This window comes from Takifugu flavidus, chromosome 6, assembly GCF_003711565.1.
Source record: "Takifugu flavidus isolate HTHZ2018 chromosome 6, ASM371156v2, whole genome shotgun sequence".
In the NCBI taxonomy this organism is placed as follows: domain Eukaryota; kingdom Metazoa; phylum Chordata; class Actinopteri; order Tetraodontiformes; family Tetraodontidae; genus Takifugu; species Takifugu flavidus.
The window spans coordinates 10,168,362-10,186,149 of record NC_079525.1 but is presented as its reverse complement, the minus strand read 5'-3'; the positions used below and the strand labels follow the sequence as shown (position 1 = coordinate 10,186,149).

The window sequence follows — 17,788 nt, the reverse complement described above, 5'->3', positions numbered from 1 at the left end:
GGTGGGAAAGAGAGACAGAGAGAGACAGGAAGAAAGAGGGAGAAGGGAGGAACAGCGATCCAGGATTGAAACACAAAAGCGGCAAAGAAAGGCGGAGTGGAAGGGAATGAATGAATTAGTCGTGGGTCACTGGTGATTCTCATTAAAAACAAATTACTAATGTTGAGGAGGGACAGCTGTGCTACTGTGGCTGCTTTCTAATGATACGCAGACACATCACACACAGCACTGGCCCGAAACACACACACACACACACACAAACACACACACAAACACAAAACCCCTTGGGAACACTGTCAGCTATAGTGTAAACGAGCAAGAAGCTGGAAGTCGTAAAGCTCAGCATGCATACACACAGGAAAGGAGTGTGTGTGCATGTGTGTGCCCGCACGCGCATCTGTGTGTACTCACCTGGTACCATGCCAGTGAGTGAGGGTGTGGAGTAGCTGCCCTGTCCAGTAGGAGGGACATGAGGAGGGTACCCCGGCAGTGTGGTGCTGGCCAGATCTCGACCTGCAGTGGCAGCACAAATGCACACACATTTCTTCTCAGCAAGATTCACACATTTAATCCAAAATTAAGGCTTCTGTTTTGGCCTCATATCTATTCATGCATGTTGCAGTCATTGTCTTTACCAGCTAATGACAGAATGCTCTGAAACTCATAGACCTGTTCAGCATTGCAAAACTAGCACAGCTCGTTCTGCAGTCCTTCACCTTAAATACACATTTTAAAAAGCCATGCAGTATCATCCCTCTTTCTTTCATTCTTCTCCCTTGTTTTCCATCCACTGGCATCTCCTCATATTCCAACTCTTCCTTTTCTCTTTACCCCCACCTTCCCCACCCTTCCTGTCTGTCACTGGCTGAATTGGATGTATAACTGCATTAGACTACATGACAGTGTGTCGGCCCAAATCATTTCTCTATGTTTGCGCGCAGTAGACATCAGGATTGTGTGAGATGGAGCCATCCATTCATCATCATCACACACACACACAAAACACACACACACACAGACTTCAACACCCTCCTCCTTTGCCCTGCACACACACATTCATCATCATCATAAACAGCTCAGATGCTAACACCATCAATCCCATTTACTTCCCCTCCACTTAACCACCACTAAGTAACTGAGAGGAGAAGGAGGAGGAGGAGAGGGGAAATAGAACCAGTGATGGGGGCATAGGTTAGGGAACAGACCACAAGACCAGCGACCAATAATAAAGCATTTTCAAAAATAATAGCTATGCTCTCACTTTTTTGGAGGTATTGTGACAGCCGGAGTTTTTTGTTTGTTCGCAAAATATCTCAAAAAATTAAAGGACGGACTTGTTGCTAATGGGCCAAGGAACAGATGATTACATTTTTATGATGCTCCAGACTCCAGAAGGATGTGGTCAAAACTGGCTTTCATGGCTCAACCTCCCACATTTTGTCATCTTCTCGTTTTTATTCATCTCTCACATACTGTAACTCCTCCAGACCCCCCATGTCCCTCTCACCCTCCCCTCGACTGTCTGAGAGTAGTAAAGTTTTTCTCTGCATTTTTGACGCGACAGCGAGGCATTAGTGCAGGCGGGCTACTCATCTGCTCAGGGTCAGTGCACAGGGCAAGGAGGAGTGGGAGGAAAGGGTGGAAAAGAAAGGAGAGATGGACTCTCTACAGCCCAACTTAGAGGGGGCAGACAGGGCCAGATCCTCTGAGGAGCATGTGTGTGTGTGTGTGTGTGTATGTGTGTGTGTGTGTGTGTGTGTGGTGTGTGTGTGTGTGTGTGTGTGAGCTATCTATTTGTGCATATGTATGATAGCAGTGTTGATGTTTCTGTTCTTCCCCAGCTTTGCTGCAAAGGTCAACCAGCAAGTGCAAGTCTACTCCATGATGACTTGCAGCTACAGATGAACACGGTGTCCTCTTTCTCTTTTACTCCCTAACTGATACCCCCGCATCAAACAGCCATCAGAGCAACACATGTCAACCCTGGAGGGTATACAGTAGCATCCCTTTACACTCCAGCGGACAATAAAAATGTTCCGCAGCATCAGAAAGGCCACGGGACAGAAGATTGAATGTGTAAACATTGCTCTACAGCACGTGAAGGCGTCCCAAGACTTCAAGGGTGCAATAACATTACGTCAAACAAGGAGGCGTTCGATCCCCTAGAGGGAGCTCTACTCTGAGGGAAAAGACGAGCAAGGAAAATGCATGCATAATATTCACGTGTGTTAGTGAGAAAGTGTGTGTGAATATAAATGTGTTTGCATGCATAAGCAGGAATGGAAATTGAACTCTTTTTTCCCTGCCTCTCCTGACTTCAGCAGGTAATATCCCAGGGTGGTTTCAAAGGGCAAAGAGGGAGCCCTTTCCCAGATATCCCAAATTCCCAGCTCTATGATTTTCCCTCATTACAGATGAGAACATCAAAGCTCCGTCCAAGTGCTCCCCGGTCTCCCCTTAATTAACCGATGCCTCTCCTGGCACCCCTAAATGGAGTGAGGATGAGACAAGACTCATGTTCCCTCCATCCATCTACCTCCCGTTTCATTCTTGGCTCTCCTGAGACACCAAAGCACTGAGCTCTTTAAGCGGGAACACTAAGAATATTTGTAGTTTCTTTCATTCCTGAGCTGGACCGAAGGCTCATTTGGCTCTCTGCGTTTGGAATATGAATGAGTGTATTTTTATGACAGGGTGTAGTCAGACCTGCAACCAGTAATTTCAGACTGAGCCAAAGCCCATATGACTGCCAATGTGAGGGGCTCGCTGGGGTTTGTTAATGATTCACCTCCTGACAAGTTGATTTCTAAGGTGTATAGATTCATATTCTGGGTTCATTTTTAAAGAGAAAGGAATGCAATATTCTTCTCAGCTGTACTCCTCCTCAACTCTTTGAAAAGACAAACTACTGTAGCCATGTTGGTTGCAGGAAAGATCCAGCAAAACATCTCCAGGCACAGAAGTCAATATCTAGTGATGTTCAAAGTTCCATGCAGATGATTTTTTTCAACAATTAGCTTTGAGATTTATTTTTTTTACTTCTTAGAACTGCAAACTGTATTTGTTTCACATGTTTTGCAGCAGATATTTAGATGTATCCTACTGGATAGCAAAGGTTCTACATGATTTGGTATCTTACCTGGAACAAGTGAGTATGACTGTGGACCAGTCACACTGGCTCCTATCTCGGCCCCTGTGCCAGGATTGGCCAAACTGTTCTTCATCTCATCCAGTCCACCGGTTAGTGAGGCCATGGCTGAATAATCTGACGTCTGTTTGAAGAAAGCAAATGAAGGAAGAATAAAAATTACAACCTGTCTGATACACACTGGGATGTTACACACTGCTGCGATCAACCAGCCTGCCACATTTCCCACATCTTTCGCTCACTGCTTTTAGAGGAATGCAAACACACACACACACACACACACACACACACACACACTATTGGAAGCAAACCTACAACTGAGAGTTTATTGATCTGTTTACAAAGACAGGGATTTACTGTACAATCAAGTCCTATGGTTTAAAACCACAAGATCAACCTGCTCTTTCTCTTCATCTTTCTTCTTTCTTACACATAATGACCATTGCTAACTCAAAACTTCTTATCGCCCAGGATACAAACAACAAAAATAACTGTGATCATCCTAACACACATTTATATCTAAACACAGATCTGCCAGCAAAAAGAAGAAAATTACAGTTCTTTTACAATGTAATTAATGGTATATCTGTGCAACTACTGTATTGCTACTGTATGTTTAGATTTGGGGGGGTGAAACATTTGATCCATAATTTTCTTTGGGACTGTTTTACAATTCAGAAACAAGCAAAGAAACTGCAGTATGTCACGTCGGCACTGAAGAACAGGTCATGTAGAAAAAAGTTGATCTATCAGTAAGAGCGGGGGGAGGGGGGGTGCACTTGTGCTCCTACAAGACGATGACAGGTAAATAATGGGAACTGTCCACTCACCTCTGCTTGACCCTAACACCAAACCAGGAACCATCCGTCCTCATCCCACCAACTTTAACTGGGTGAGTGTGATCATTTAGAGTTTAGAGCTTTGACACACGTGAAACACTAAATATAGATTAAGCATCTATTTTCAGGACTGCTGCACATGATGGGTGTAGAACTGGCCTCTCCTTTGTGCGTATGGGCGTGTGTGCGTGTGTGTGTGTCCAACTTGAGGACAGTCTTAATGTCCTTTAAATTATTCAATAAAACTCATGTTTAACACAAATCCATAAAATAAATTAAGGCTGGAGATAAGATTTCTTTTCAACAAAATAATTGCTTCCTAAAAATGGGTGACGTTGAATTCACTAGAAGATCCATATTTGAATTTTCTTGCACCTCCAAATATATTAAACAGATGTTCACACAAATACACACACTGTTTATAAGAACTGGACTAAATATTGATCACCTACTGATTTTCGCTTACATAGGTATAATGGATGTACAAATCAACCTTTTATTTCCAGGCTGTATATCCATTTATGTGCTTTAAAATAGGCTGTTTAAAACTGTTTGGATCTTCGTCTGGAGGCGACCATGAAACTGCAGGTTTCTGGTCATTTATTTTAATTTATTTACGTTAATATATTTTTCTACATGAAACTCTAAATTTAAGCCTGTGCGACAAAAATGTGGTGCACGCAGCATACAGCAAAACTCTATCCATTTACCCACCCATCCCTCATTAATTACAGTTTATTCCTAATCAGGGACACACAACACTCACAGACTCATCTAGTGGCAGTTTGGAGTCACTAAACAACCTTGTGTCCTTTTCTGTAACAGGACCCAAAGAAAACTGGAGCAGCCATGAGAAAATAGAACAATACAGTACAGTGTCCAGATTATATCATCTGTATGTGTGTGTGTGTATGTGTGTGTGTGTGTGTGTGTGTGTGTGTGTGTGTGTGAGAGAGAGAGAGAGAAAGAGAGAAAGAGAGAGACAGAGAGAGAGGGAGAGAGAGAGAGTGCATGCACCGATACACTAATGACAGCAATCGGAATTTCTTTTAGGTGATGAGGTGTGAGTTTTGCAGTGACCCTTTAAATAGCCCTACATCTGTGTGTGTGTGTGTGTGTGTGTGTGTGTGTGTGTGTGTGTGTGTGTGTGTGGGTGTAGGTGTGTTTGTGCTCACTGACCTCTTAAACACCCCTGTACTCGTCAACACACAACACAACCACTGGACTGTGACCTGCCAAATAAGAGCTTACCCAGTACACTACACACACATCTTCCTCTCTTACTCTTTGCACTTCAGACACGTTTTAAACCTTCTTTTCTCTCTTAATGCCCCCCACCCCAGCACACACACACATCACACCTGTAGTTTTTTCTCTTTTTCTGCCAGATCATCTATTCCTCCACTTCCTTTCCTGGCTGTGCCCTGTCCTATTACCCCAGTGTCTAATGTGTCCATGTAGATGGGGGCCGGTCCCCGGCACAACCAGAAAAGAAGGGGTCTGCTGTGGTAATTGGCCATGATGAAGTTTGGCCAGTGGGGTGACAGCCCTGCTAAGGAAGATGGATCATTCTCATTCAGCCCCGTAAATGTTGTCAATTCTACCGCTCATACAGCGCCATCAACCCTCATCAAGGCAGAGAGACGCAGCTGCCCGCCACGGAGGGACCGGGGCTTTGGGGGATGGGGGTGTTGGAGCTGGGCTGGATTTACGTGTGCGTGTGTAAATAAATACGTAGTGAGATGAATTGAGGAGATGGGGATGAAAAAGAGAGATTGATACAGATAAGACATGATGACAATGGGAAGCAGTTAATGGACAGAGAGGCGAGGAGGGTTGTGAACTACACACTGAACTACACAACTATGGCATCTCCTGCTAGCACCAACGACTTCTACCACCTGCAACAAGTAATCTTCCGTCTGTATAACCTGCATCAGCATATCCAACAACACGGTGTGACACCGTCCTGCAAACCGCTGTCCCGGCCAATCAACTGCAAGCATCACAAATCAAACTTGGTTTCAGTGGCGTCACTTTAGTTGTGTCGGAGATGTCGAGGGTGTTTTAACCACACACCCTCCATAAGGTGTCACAGTGGTGCTAAATCCTTGAAGTGGTGAACATTTGTCATCATGGGATGTGTTAGTTGTGTGTCCACTGGGGGAGACGTTGGCTGAAAGGGTCAAAATAAATCATATTGGGAGTCAACTGATAAGTCGGTTCTACAGCATAAAATACAATTCAAAATGTTGAATTCTGAGCTTTATTTAATAAGAATACACAACTTCAGGATTGGTGTTGTCTGCTTCCTTCTCACTCCCAATGAAATCTCAAAAACCCTACCTGAATATTCTGTTAACATTTCCTTGTATGGCTATTTTATTATATTTATCTTGATTTTATTTATTTATTGTTCTTTCTCTTAATCTGCCCTCTTACAAAAACAGCAGGTTGACTCATATCTTGGAAAGAAATGGTTTGGTTCAAATTTCACATCAATAACAGATGAGCCATAATCGACCCTCACACTCTCTCTCTCTCTCTCTCTCTCTCTCTCTCTCTCACACACACACACACACACACACACACCATGCACATCTTGGCCTTGCTGGCCTGAGAAATTTGCATAATAGTTTTTCATTTTTGCTCCATTCCTCAAATAGCTCCTGATTTTTCCATCCCTCTCCTCCTCTCTCCCTCTTTCTCTCTCTCTTTCTCTCCACATTGTCTTGAGTGCTCCTGATGGAAAAAGGGTTGACTATAAACAAATACAATTCCCTCAGAGGACCACAAACTGAGACAGGGATTGAGGGGAAGAAATTCATCTGCGCTCAAACCGAGCGTGGCTGCACCGGGGAGGATATTCATTTTCCTTTGAGGCAGCCGGACCTCAAATCTTAGGAAGTGGCCCCCACAAGTACAAAAAACTAGCAAATGAGTGTAATTAATAATTCAAGGTTTGAATTAAATTGTGGTGTTTGATTTCTAACCCTGTGGCTTCATTCATACCTCCACGCATCTGTGGATGCTACAAACTGACCCATGTTGTGAAGTCAGCGTTTGTAGTTTCTGCTGTTGTGTGTCCAACCAGTCAGATATGAACACTAAACCGTGGTCATCTGTTTTTTATTCTGGATTGGTTTGTTCTGATGGAACAAACTGAACCGTTGTCAGACAGAAAGTCGGACAAACTCCACTGGATCTGTCCTGTCTGGCCCGTCTACCCAGTGTCAGGGGGTGCATTTGGACCTGGGGCAGCACGGGAGGAAAGGGGTTCCATCAACGCTGCTGATTTATCACCTGAGTAATAGGAAGCGATTGAAGGGAAATTTAAATGAACTCTCCCTGACAGGCACACATGCAGACACGCGTATGAGTGCACGCACGTAAATTAATACCAGGACTTAATAGATGACAGGGAAAGAGGACGAGAGCAGAAGACAAGGATGTGATAAAAGGACGGCCCGTTGGGGAGGAAAGATGAGGGGAAAAGCCCACAGACAAACACTAAAGCATTGTGGGCAATTTAACTTTTTTATCTAATCCAGGAGGATGAAGGAATATAAAAAAGAAGGTCGAAAGCTAAAATAATGAGGAGCTTCAAATAAATTCCTAAATGGCAGTATATCAGTGTTATATTTTAATCAAGTGTTGGTACCTGAAACTCAACCGTTTGCCTCCTCTTTGACCCCTCTTTGACTCAATTAATTCCTTTTTTGATTCTTAACTGTTCAAAAAGTGCTATATCAGACACGTACAAACACACACACAGGTTTTTTTTATGATTTATTTGGTGTGTGTTTGCCTTGCTTGTGTTTGTTTTCTGTTCCTTATGTTCCCAGGCGGGCAGGGCTGGCCCACCTTACACACCTGATCCCAGTCTCAGTTGATCGGCCATGCAGCTTAAAGAGTGGCCCCTTCCTTCACCTGATGCCAGATCGTTGGTGTTCATACTTGGGAATGCTTGTCTCTGTTTAAATCACTTACAACTTTTTGCCTGTTTTGTTAGTTGAGAATCCTGAACCTGGTCTCCCTGACCTGTCCTGCACTCCTGCTTCCTGTGATTCTCCTATATTGTTGTTTATTTTTGCCTCCCTTATTTGCACCCTATTTCATTAAAACCCCCTTAATCAAGAGTCCACGTCTGCATTGTGGGTCCTGTTTTCTCCGCTTGTGAATTTTAAATCGATGCCCACTGGTTTGAACAGTTAATAAACCTGTCAGGCCCAAATGTTTGTAACCACAAAGGTGGCTGGACGCCACATTGCTATATTCAAGATTCCACATGTATGACAGTCATAGGTGCGCACACACACACACAAACATGCACTTCAACCCTAATAACTGAGACTCGGCCATCAGTGTGACTGTCTCACAGGGGCGCAACTGTCAATCATTTTACGGGGGTCCTTAGTCGAGCCGGTCAACCAATGTGAATTTGTGATTGTGTGAAAGAAAGACAGGGTGTGTATGTGCATGCACACCTTTTTGTCATCACAATGCAGCTCGTGCTTGACCCCGGGGCAACCCGGAGTTTGGAGCCCCTACCCCTGATCCTGGCGGCTTGACCGGGCTCAGAGAGGACACTGACCTATGAATCATGGGTATTATCGTCTTTAGTGTCAGTCTATAGAGCAATGAGAGCCAATCCCTGTCGACCTCTCGCCCTACACCACTCTTCTCTCCATGTCAGTCAGACGGAAGTGAATGGACTAAAAGGCATAACCTCGCCCTAAAGGTCTAAGGCTGCAGCCTAGATGTGACTAAATATACTGCAGATCCCTCAGCGTGTGTTGGTCCTGATGCCTTTGGCAGTGACTAAATAAATACATGAAATGTCAGGTTAAAAAAGTGGTTATGGTATTATCAATCATTCAACTCCTCTATTCAGCACAGATTTAATGTACTCCTCAGGGAGGTCTTTCCAAGTTGTTTTTTTCTTGTATTATCCTCTCTCACATGCAAACACCATACGCAGCTCATTCACCAGACACATCAGCATGCTGACATCTCTGCTGCGATCCCTGAGCAGCAGGAAGTGAGGTCATAATAAGAGCCAGGTCAATATGCTCATTAACCCCTGCAGTGTATCTAGATTATAGAAACATCGATAGGCCAAGCCTGACTGGGTCTGCATGGCTGAGGAACACTGGCTGATGTTCCAGACTGACCAAGAAGACACGTGAAATGAGGTTACACCGTTCAAATTTCTGTCAACATTGGCACGGCATGGCATGGCAAAGGCATAGCAGGCGGGTAAGGCTTTAGCTACAACAGATTCAGCATTTCAGGCTTGCAAGAAAAAACACAGAAGTGAATCTGTTGGTAAAATAATAGTAATTATAATATTTAACCCTGTGTAATCAAAAGGTCAAATACTGACATCTAGCAATACTAATGTTTACCGATCTATGTAATGTTAAAAGTACTATGGTGGATTTTGGCAATTTCTTTTAACCAAATGCAAAATGAAATAAGCTATATATCATTAATATATTAAATTTCTTCCTCTCCAAAATAAATCTTCAGTGTTATTGATGCAAGCCTGTGAAATGGCTTTTTGGAATGCAAAAGCTTGAGCATAGCGAAATTGCATAAATGCACAGCTTGTTAGCATGCTTTATGGTGTTATGGCAACACAGTGGTGAGTCAACACAAGCAGAAAATCGGACCAATAAGGTGCACGGTACCAAATGATAACAGATTAGCGAGACCTCTATGGCCATCACCACTTAAACCATCAGCCTCAACCCAAAACCTGCATGATGCCACGCCCTTACCTTGCCAGAGTCAGGGCTCGCATAGAGGTCAGAGTTGGATTGGATTGGACAGGGAGGCTGTCTGTCAAACAGACGGTCCAATACCTCGATCTGCTGTGGAGAGAACAGCTCCCCTCTCATCTGCTTCCTGAGGAAGTCACGGCCGCTGTGACCGTGCCCATTAGCCAGCGGCGACTCCTGCAGACCTGTCACAGAGAACACAGGGAAGTGGGTTAGAAAGGGTTGAAATAATGGTGAGAGGAGAAACAGAAGAGGTCTACAGGGGAAGATGAGGGAGTTCTTCCATCTGCTGGGCCAAAGTCAAGGTTGAAGTCCTGAGTTGATGAAATAAATCTCTGACATTCTCTGGCGAATGTGGACCAATGTTAAAGCTCAATGTGCTGATTTAAGACGGAGAAGATTGTGGAGACGAGAGAAAATGCAATAAAAATGCAGTCGATTACCAAGCACACACTGTCCCCCACTCTCCCTCTGTCAAAAATACACTGTAGCCTATAAAATATACACACGTCCACTGGTATCACCACACACACACACACACACACACACACACACACACGTATATATATATAGTATATTGCTGTGGTATCAGTATTAGACTGTGAGCTCTTGTATCCTGCAGTTATTGCAAGGCTGAGGGACTGAACGAGACAATTATAAGAACTCTGAAGAGTCGCGGCCCACAAATGATTAGAAAGAGTGAGTGAGAGCAAACGATAAAGAGAAAAAGGGGATGAGAGTGAAAATCCCTCGCTATAGAGCCAATTCACTGCTCCAAACTGGTGCTGAGGATCTATTTTAGGCCTGGTTCCTGTTTGGTGTGTTTGTTGCAGAAACAGGAGAAACAAGACAGATGAGAATTGGCTCCAAATACACACACTATCCTTTATCTGTTCAATCGCTCTCTTCTTTGTAGCATCAGATACTGTAACCTCACATATATAGTTGCGTTCATCCAGATCAAGGGTGGCCAATAAAACCAATGTGGGACAGTGAGGATGCTCACGATGGCCAGTGTGGCTCTGTGTGATAGCTTACTGCCACCATCTGCTGAGCTTTGTGAATGAAAGTATTGCCCACTGTGCTATACACAGGCTAGCTCAGCTGCTAAAACTATTTTAACATGATCTGGACATGATCTCCTGCTGTGTCATTCAGCCAAATCCGATTTAATGACATTCTGCTACAGTTCGGTGGCACTAGGACCGTTTTTGTCACATTGTCCCTCAGACTTGTAGCAAACCTCAACTGGCCGCTAACAGAACAACCTCATCCTCACAGAGAGCTGCATAACTCACAAAACCTCTTTCACTTACTCTCACACAACACACTGATCATAATCTCACCTTCTCCACTATAGTGTCTCTCTCTCACACACACACACACACACACACACACACAGATGCTAGGAGCTGTGAGTGTATGGTCTAGGTCTCTGGTGACAGACCAATCAGGGAGGGAGACAAAGCCGATATGATGCTTTAGCCTGGTAACCCACGGCGACCCATTTAATCCCACCGGTCAGTCCTCATGATGGAATTCAATTGATCAATCATGTAGCTCTGATGGCACCATTTCAGTCACCTTATTGCTTTCTCTCCACGCACTCGCATGTGCACGCGTGCACACCCTCAAGCGCACCCATACGCATGCACGTACACACACACTCACACACACTGAGAGACCTACCCAATGTAACCACACAGTAAAAGGACAACAGTGCCTGTTATCAAGGAATATCACAAAAGATTTTTTTATGATTATAAATATACCATTTGTGTGTATGGGCACCACTGGGTGTGTGCATGTATGCATCTGTCCCCGATGTCGGGGGGTGGCCACGCAGTTGGGTGGGTATCTTGATATCCGGCTAGTCTCATTGTATCCATAGATGGGTAAAGAAACTCATTGGTGTGACAAGTTAAATCCTATTCACTGATGGATATGTGCTCTCTCTTTCTCTCCCCCCCCCCCCCCCCCGTACACACACACATGCACACACACAGCTGCCTCTATCTCTGAGTCAGTCTCAGAAGGGAAGTGCTTGTTTTTCCTCTTTTTCAGAGCAGAACAAAACAAACAATGAGACTTTATTGTTCTCTCCTTCCACCTTCCACCCGGCCCCCTCAAAAAAATTACATCATCTCACTCTCTTGGCTTGATGTGGCCTTTTTTCTCCACAAACCATTTTTAATGTTTGCATTTATTAACCAAGGTATATTTGTGCAATAAAATGGGTTTTGCTGTGTGTGTGTGTGTGTGTGTGTGTGTGTGTGTGTGTGTGTGTGTGTGTGTGTGTGTGTGTGTGTGTGTGATCTAAACTTCAAGGATCAGAGTGTTAGGGTGTGGGAGACTCAGGGTGAAGGGCGCCCCCCCCCCCCCCCCAACTTTTGCTTTTTCCCAACATCTTTTATCTGTCAGCCCCTGCACGTCACAGTGGCTGCACACAGAGGTCAGAGGTCATTTTGGCCCTCTGAATAAATACCTCAAATGCTGTTATTAGTTCATGCTGCTATTTCTTCTTTCTGCAACACAAATATATTTTATTTTCCATTAAATATTTTTTTTATTTATTTAAGAGAAAAGTTAAGCCATTTTCTGAAGCGTGCACACACACACACACACACACACACACAAAAACACACACACACGCACACAGCCCCTGTGTGAGAGAATAGGTTAAGATACAATAGTCCCCTTTTGGCCCCACAAGTCAAGTTCTTCCATTCACTCTCATTCAGCTACATTTCACCCTGGTGACTCCCCACTTCCCTTTGCTTTGGCTGGGGGGGCAGAGGTCAGCACAGGGCTTTACCCCCTGCACACACACACACACACACACACACACACACACACACACACACACACACACACACACACACACACAGGACCATAAGTGTGTATCTGCAAGCTGCAGTCCCAGCTGCTATTTTGATGGTTGCAATATGTCTATATTGTCAATATATAATGTATTATGTAATGATATGATAATTTTAATCAATTTTCTAAAAGAATAACAAAAACACCCCTAAGCTTCCTCCAGGACACCAAAGAAGTGCGATTTGAACTTGTGTCCTTTATATGGAAACAGACGTTTTCCAGCCAAATAAACAATACTGTTAATTTGATATTATGAATTTATGCAAACCTGTGGAAATGGGAAATCATGCAATCCCTCTCTATTTTTACCCCCAGAAAGCACAAAAATGAGTCCGTTTGAGACACTTTCATTGTGCTTTAAGATGAGTTTTTAATTCCTGGAACACAGTCCGATGTCATTATTGCATGTATGACATATTAACCTGCACAGAGGCAGCAGAGGTGAAAACAAAGCAGCGTGTCTCTTATTCTCCTGTGTCCATTTGTCTTATCCCTCCTGTATTCAAATGGTTAACATATGGGCAAGAGTGTGAGAATCTGGCACTGTTGTGTATCTGTGTTTGTCTGTCCGTGTCAGTGCATGCTGTTTCCCCCGTCGCCCCTTGCTGGGTGTGTGTCATTATCCAGCAGGGGCTGCTCTAATGGAAGCTGTGATTAGCAATGCTGTTAATTAGACCACGGAGCCCACCGCGCAGACCTCTGCCACCGAAGCACCGCTGATAAGAGGCAATGGCACAATTGTTGGACGCTTCCAGGAAGTAAGGTGTGAGGAGGTATTGAGGAGTTGGAAGGAGAGCCGAGCACCAAACATGAATCCTGTGGTGTGGTGTAGGCGCTACTGAGGTGACTATGAGATCACTGTTGCTCCCAGGTGTTGGAGGATTTAATAGCATCATATATTTGTGTAATTAGCAGAACATCGCTCTTGGATATGTGTGCTCTATTGTTTTTGTACATTCTAAGAAACGTATTTGTCCTCCATGATTTTATCAGGTTTAGTAGTAGATAATTTAGATGAATTTAGACTCATTAAACGATATGTAGTGGGTGTGTGTGGGTGTGTGGGGTGAATCCTAACTCAGATGTCTTCATCGCTAAACTCATATTTCTTTAGTAATGCTGCTTCTCTGGAAATCTACCTGAGACGAGAGTTTATTCATGCACTATTGATCACACACACTGTCATGCTGGATCAATGTTGTGTGCATGTTAATAAAGCGGCGCACTTCTGTGTGAGCACAGAGATGTACCGTGTGTACATGCTTGTTTGGCAGGGTGGGCTTACATGTGCACCTGTGTGTGTGTGTGTGTGCGTGGGTGGGTGGGTGTGACAGAGAGAGAGAGAGAGAATGTGTGTGTGTCATTGGCATTAAAAAGCCATCACAGACAGTCTCCTGCAGTAAATGAGACAGGAGCAGATGTCGGACCGAGGGGGGGTAGACAGAACACCACTGGGGGCTCTGTCTCTCGCTCTTTATCGCCATGTTTTCTAACTGCTGATGAGTTTTCCAAATATTCCAGCAGTTTCCAGGGTAAATCCCAGGTGCGCCTTGAATATTCTGAAATGCTTGAATACAGAGCGCACACGCCAACACACACACACACGCACACACACGCACACACACGCACACATACATACACACACACAGACCATCTCTCACCTTCGTCCCTCTTCCGTTTGCCTACATCGGCAGCAGAGCTGATACCCAGAATGCCGCTGATGGAGTACGATGATCCGGCTGAATCGCTGGTCACCGCTGACACTTGTGTGGCAGCTACAGACGTTGCTGCATACAAACACCATAATAACACATTTATTTCTTGTGAATAGTTTGAAAATAATTATACTGTGTATGTAAATGTGTGTGTGTGTGTGTGTGTGTGTGTGTATACAGTATATATATATATATTTATACACACAGAGAGAAAGAGAACTATTAAAATGCACATTTCTTAACATTTCTTAGAATGACAGTATGTAAATCCACAAAAGACAGCAGTCTTGTCTGTTTTTCTGTTCCCCTCTCTCTCTCTCTCTCTCTTCTCTCTCTCTCTCTCTCTCTCTCTCTCTCTCTCTCTCTCTCTCTCTCTCCTCTCTCTCTCTCTCTCTCTCTCTCTCTCTCTCTCTCTAATCTGCCCCCAGAGGAGACAAGTTCTTTGCTGGGCAACACAGTGACATACTTGTCACTGCTTCAGTGACAACCCCCCACCCCACCCCCCAATACACACATACATTTGCAACCTTCTGACACACAAACACACACACACACACACACACACACACACACACACACACACACACAGCAGACAACGCAGTCCCTGATTCTCTGGTTCCTTATCGGTGCCCCTGTAAGCGGACATGGGGCTGACTGACAGTACGGTATCCCAGGAGGGACTCAAAAGTGAGCAGACAGACATCATAATCCTCTCTCCCAGCAGATCCCCGAAACACAAGACGAGACCAAAAAGGGAAATAAGACCGAAGAAAAGAGACAATAAACTAGACAATCAAAGTCCCTTCCAGCCTCTCTAACGCCAGGAGGCTATAATGAATGCATATCCCTCCTTTTCCCATCACTTGATTTAGCACTTCAATTATCTGATTTTCCTTTCTCTTTCTTTTCTCTCTCTTTTTTTTAATCACAACGTGGCGCTTTTATTCAGCAAATCCAAATGTTCAATTTTCCACCTGGGAGTGGGACCCATTTATCTGTGTAATCTGTCAGCGTGCTGTGTGCGCGCGCAGGCACACAACCGTGCATGTCTGCTAACTGTGTCGGCTGCAGGAGCAGCGTGTGTGAAATTAATTTAGATTAATAGACAGCGCGTGATCATGAAGATAAGAGAGAGCCTGGAACACAATCCACCTCAGGGCTGAATGACGAGCAGAGAAAGAGAGACTCTCAAATTTATTTGTACTCCGAGATATTCATCCAAAATAAGGAACTAATGCTCCATCATAGCTGTAACAGTGATATTGCCTGTGTGGCCTGATTAAAAACTACAACAGGATGCCTGAATGAGGAGCAGAGCCTGGAGTAGTTTGTAATTGATTCTGATCACACAAATCTGGGAAGAGCTGATTCTGAGTCAGAACTATTGACCTCTATGATTACAGGGCATCGTTTTATGATTTGGATGGTTAGCTTCAAACATTCAAAGATCTTTGGAAATGCAGGCAAAATGAAATACAATGTGCCAGAAGAGGCAAAATAGTGCATGACGTTACACAATGAAACATGATTGATCCAAATATGGATAACTTCCTGCTTTGGTTGCAGCTTCTTGAATGTATGTCTGCTGTTCGGCCTCCTCATCCCAAATGGCACAAACTTCTAATGTTTGTCCTCCTAAACAGATTTTTCCACGCACATCAGCCCTGACTGGGCATTAAATTTGGCCCTTAAACTCTCTTTAATCATATGTGAAAAGTAATTTAATGACTCTTCAGTTCTCTGTTGTTCATTTTATCCAGCTAAAAGCAAAAGTCTGGAAGCATTTCCCTGCTGAATATAGTATATCCTCCCTCACATGATGTGTTTTTCCTAAAAATCTACATTTAAGCAATAATGTGCAGTTTTCTTTAAAATTCCAAACCTGATTTAAGATCTGTTCTGCCCATGAAAACTCTTCTGAGTGGATAAAATAGGAAACCACTTTCATCCCATTTAATTCTGTACATCTTCATAAAAGCATTCAAGCAAAGCACATTTGTGGCACTTAACATTTCACACCAGCTCTTCTCTGTTTGCGTTAACGGAATTTCATTATGTCTGCTTGTTCCACCAACAACTTCCCCCCTGGAAATGGCTCTGCTGTAAAACGTGCTTTGACAGTTGGAAAAAGGACCTTAGAGCTGCGACCTACCCAGGTTGTGAGCCGACACTGAGCCCGTCTGGCCCGGCTGCTGCTGGACTTTTGTCCGGATGATCCTGAAGCAGGAGGAGGAGGAGAGGAGATATTAGCGAGTGTGAAGTGATCGTTTGTGTGTGCGAGAGTGACAACAGAGGGATGAGTGACAGAGGGAACAGGACCATCCTGGGAGAAAAATTTTGTGTGTGTGCATGCGTGTGTGTGTGTGTGTGTGTGTGTGCGTGCGTGTGTGTGGGCGTGCGCGTCTGTGTGTGTGTGAAGTGGCTGAAGCTGGCTGACATGGCAGAGGGGCCTCACACTTCCTGCTTGGCTGCTCATGCAAGCCCTTTTCTTCCTCTTTCTTTTCCTTTTCCTCTCCTCTCCTGCCCTCTCATTTCCTCTCCTTCCTCAGCCTTTCTTTCCTTTCTTTTTGTGTCGCTCTCTGTTCTTACCCTCACACACCTTCCCTCCCTTTTGTTTGCCTCTTTGCCCCTCTCCTCCTCTCTCTTCTTTCAGCATCCCTCCCTCTCTCTGCCTGTGCGCTCAGGGGAACAGGTTGTCATTGTACCATCGTGTTGAACCACTGAGCTGCGGCTACTTCATACATATGGAGACTGAGGCCTCTCTGCTTCTTCTCCTCTCCACTCACACACCAAGTGTATCTTGCGGTATGATGACGCACCGCCTGCTGCCTTCCCTCAGTACCTGTTGCCTGTTATTTGCTGCTCAAACACATGCACGCTGTTGTCAGACTGTAACACCTGTTGATGGAGCTGACACTGGGGACGCTGTCGTTGTCGCACACCCTCTCTGCCAGGAGCCTGTCCCGGATCTCCCAGGCAAACATGGTGGGGTTTTGGCGTTTGTAATCGGCGATCTTGTCGACCACTTTGGGAGTAGCAACCTTTGGTTTGGATCCGCCGATCACCCCAGGACGGATACTGCCGGTCTCATAGTACCTGAGAGACAGAGCGCAGGGAAACTGTATGAAATTATTAAAATGGGGGGAAATATCACTTTTGATAATTCCAGACATTTTTCTGGCTTAAGTTCTTGTTCCAATTCATAACTTGGTCAGGTTCCAGTAAACGTGGGGGGTCAGCATGAGCCCATTTTCTTATCAATGCATGGGGAAACTTTAATCCCAGGAGGACGCCGCTGCAGCAGCAAGTTTTAAACATTTTCCTGTCTTCTTGGAGCTGCAAAAACACAACTGAATCTTAGGAAACCATCAAAAACCTATTATTGCAGCAACAGCCACAAGAACCAAGTGGTATAGAGAAAAA

The 17,788-nt window shown here is 44.4% G+C and overlaps 1 protein-coding gene across 6 annotated transcripts in view; it reads right to left on the bottom strand.

The window, feature by feature from the left end:
* Positions 1 to 17,788, bottom strand: part of pax5 (paired box 5) — a 41,992-nt gene that overhangs the window by 10,825 nt on the left and 13,379 nt on the right. For 4 of the 6 annotated variants that reach the window (XM_057036233.1, XM_057036238.1, XM_057036235.1 and 1 more), the window contains exons 3-8: positions 17,264 to 17,461; positions 16,518 to 16,582; positions 14,312 to 14,437; positions 9,771 to 9,955; positions 3,140 to 3,272; positions 412 to 513 (exon numbers count right to left, since the gene is read on the bottom strand). In XM_057036233.1, coding sequence (XP_056892213.1) covers positions 412 to 513; positions 3,140 to 3,272; positions 9,771 to 9,955; positions 14,312 to 14,437; positions 16,518 to 16,582; positions 17,264 to 17,461 — 809 coding nt within the window. The remainder of the gene's footprint in view (positions 1 to 411; positions 514 to 3,139; positions 3,273 to 9,770; positions 9,956 to 14,311; positions 14,438 to 16,517; positions 16,583 to 17,263; positions 17,462 to 17,788) is intronic. The other 2 variants (XM_057036236.1, XM_057036237.1) reach the window with 1 other exon arrangement.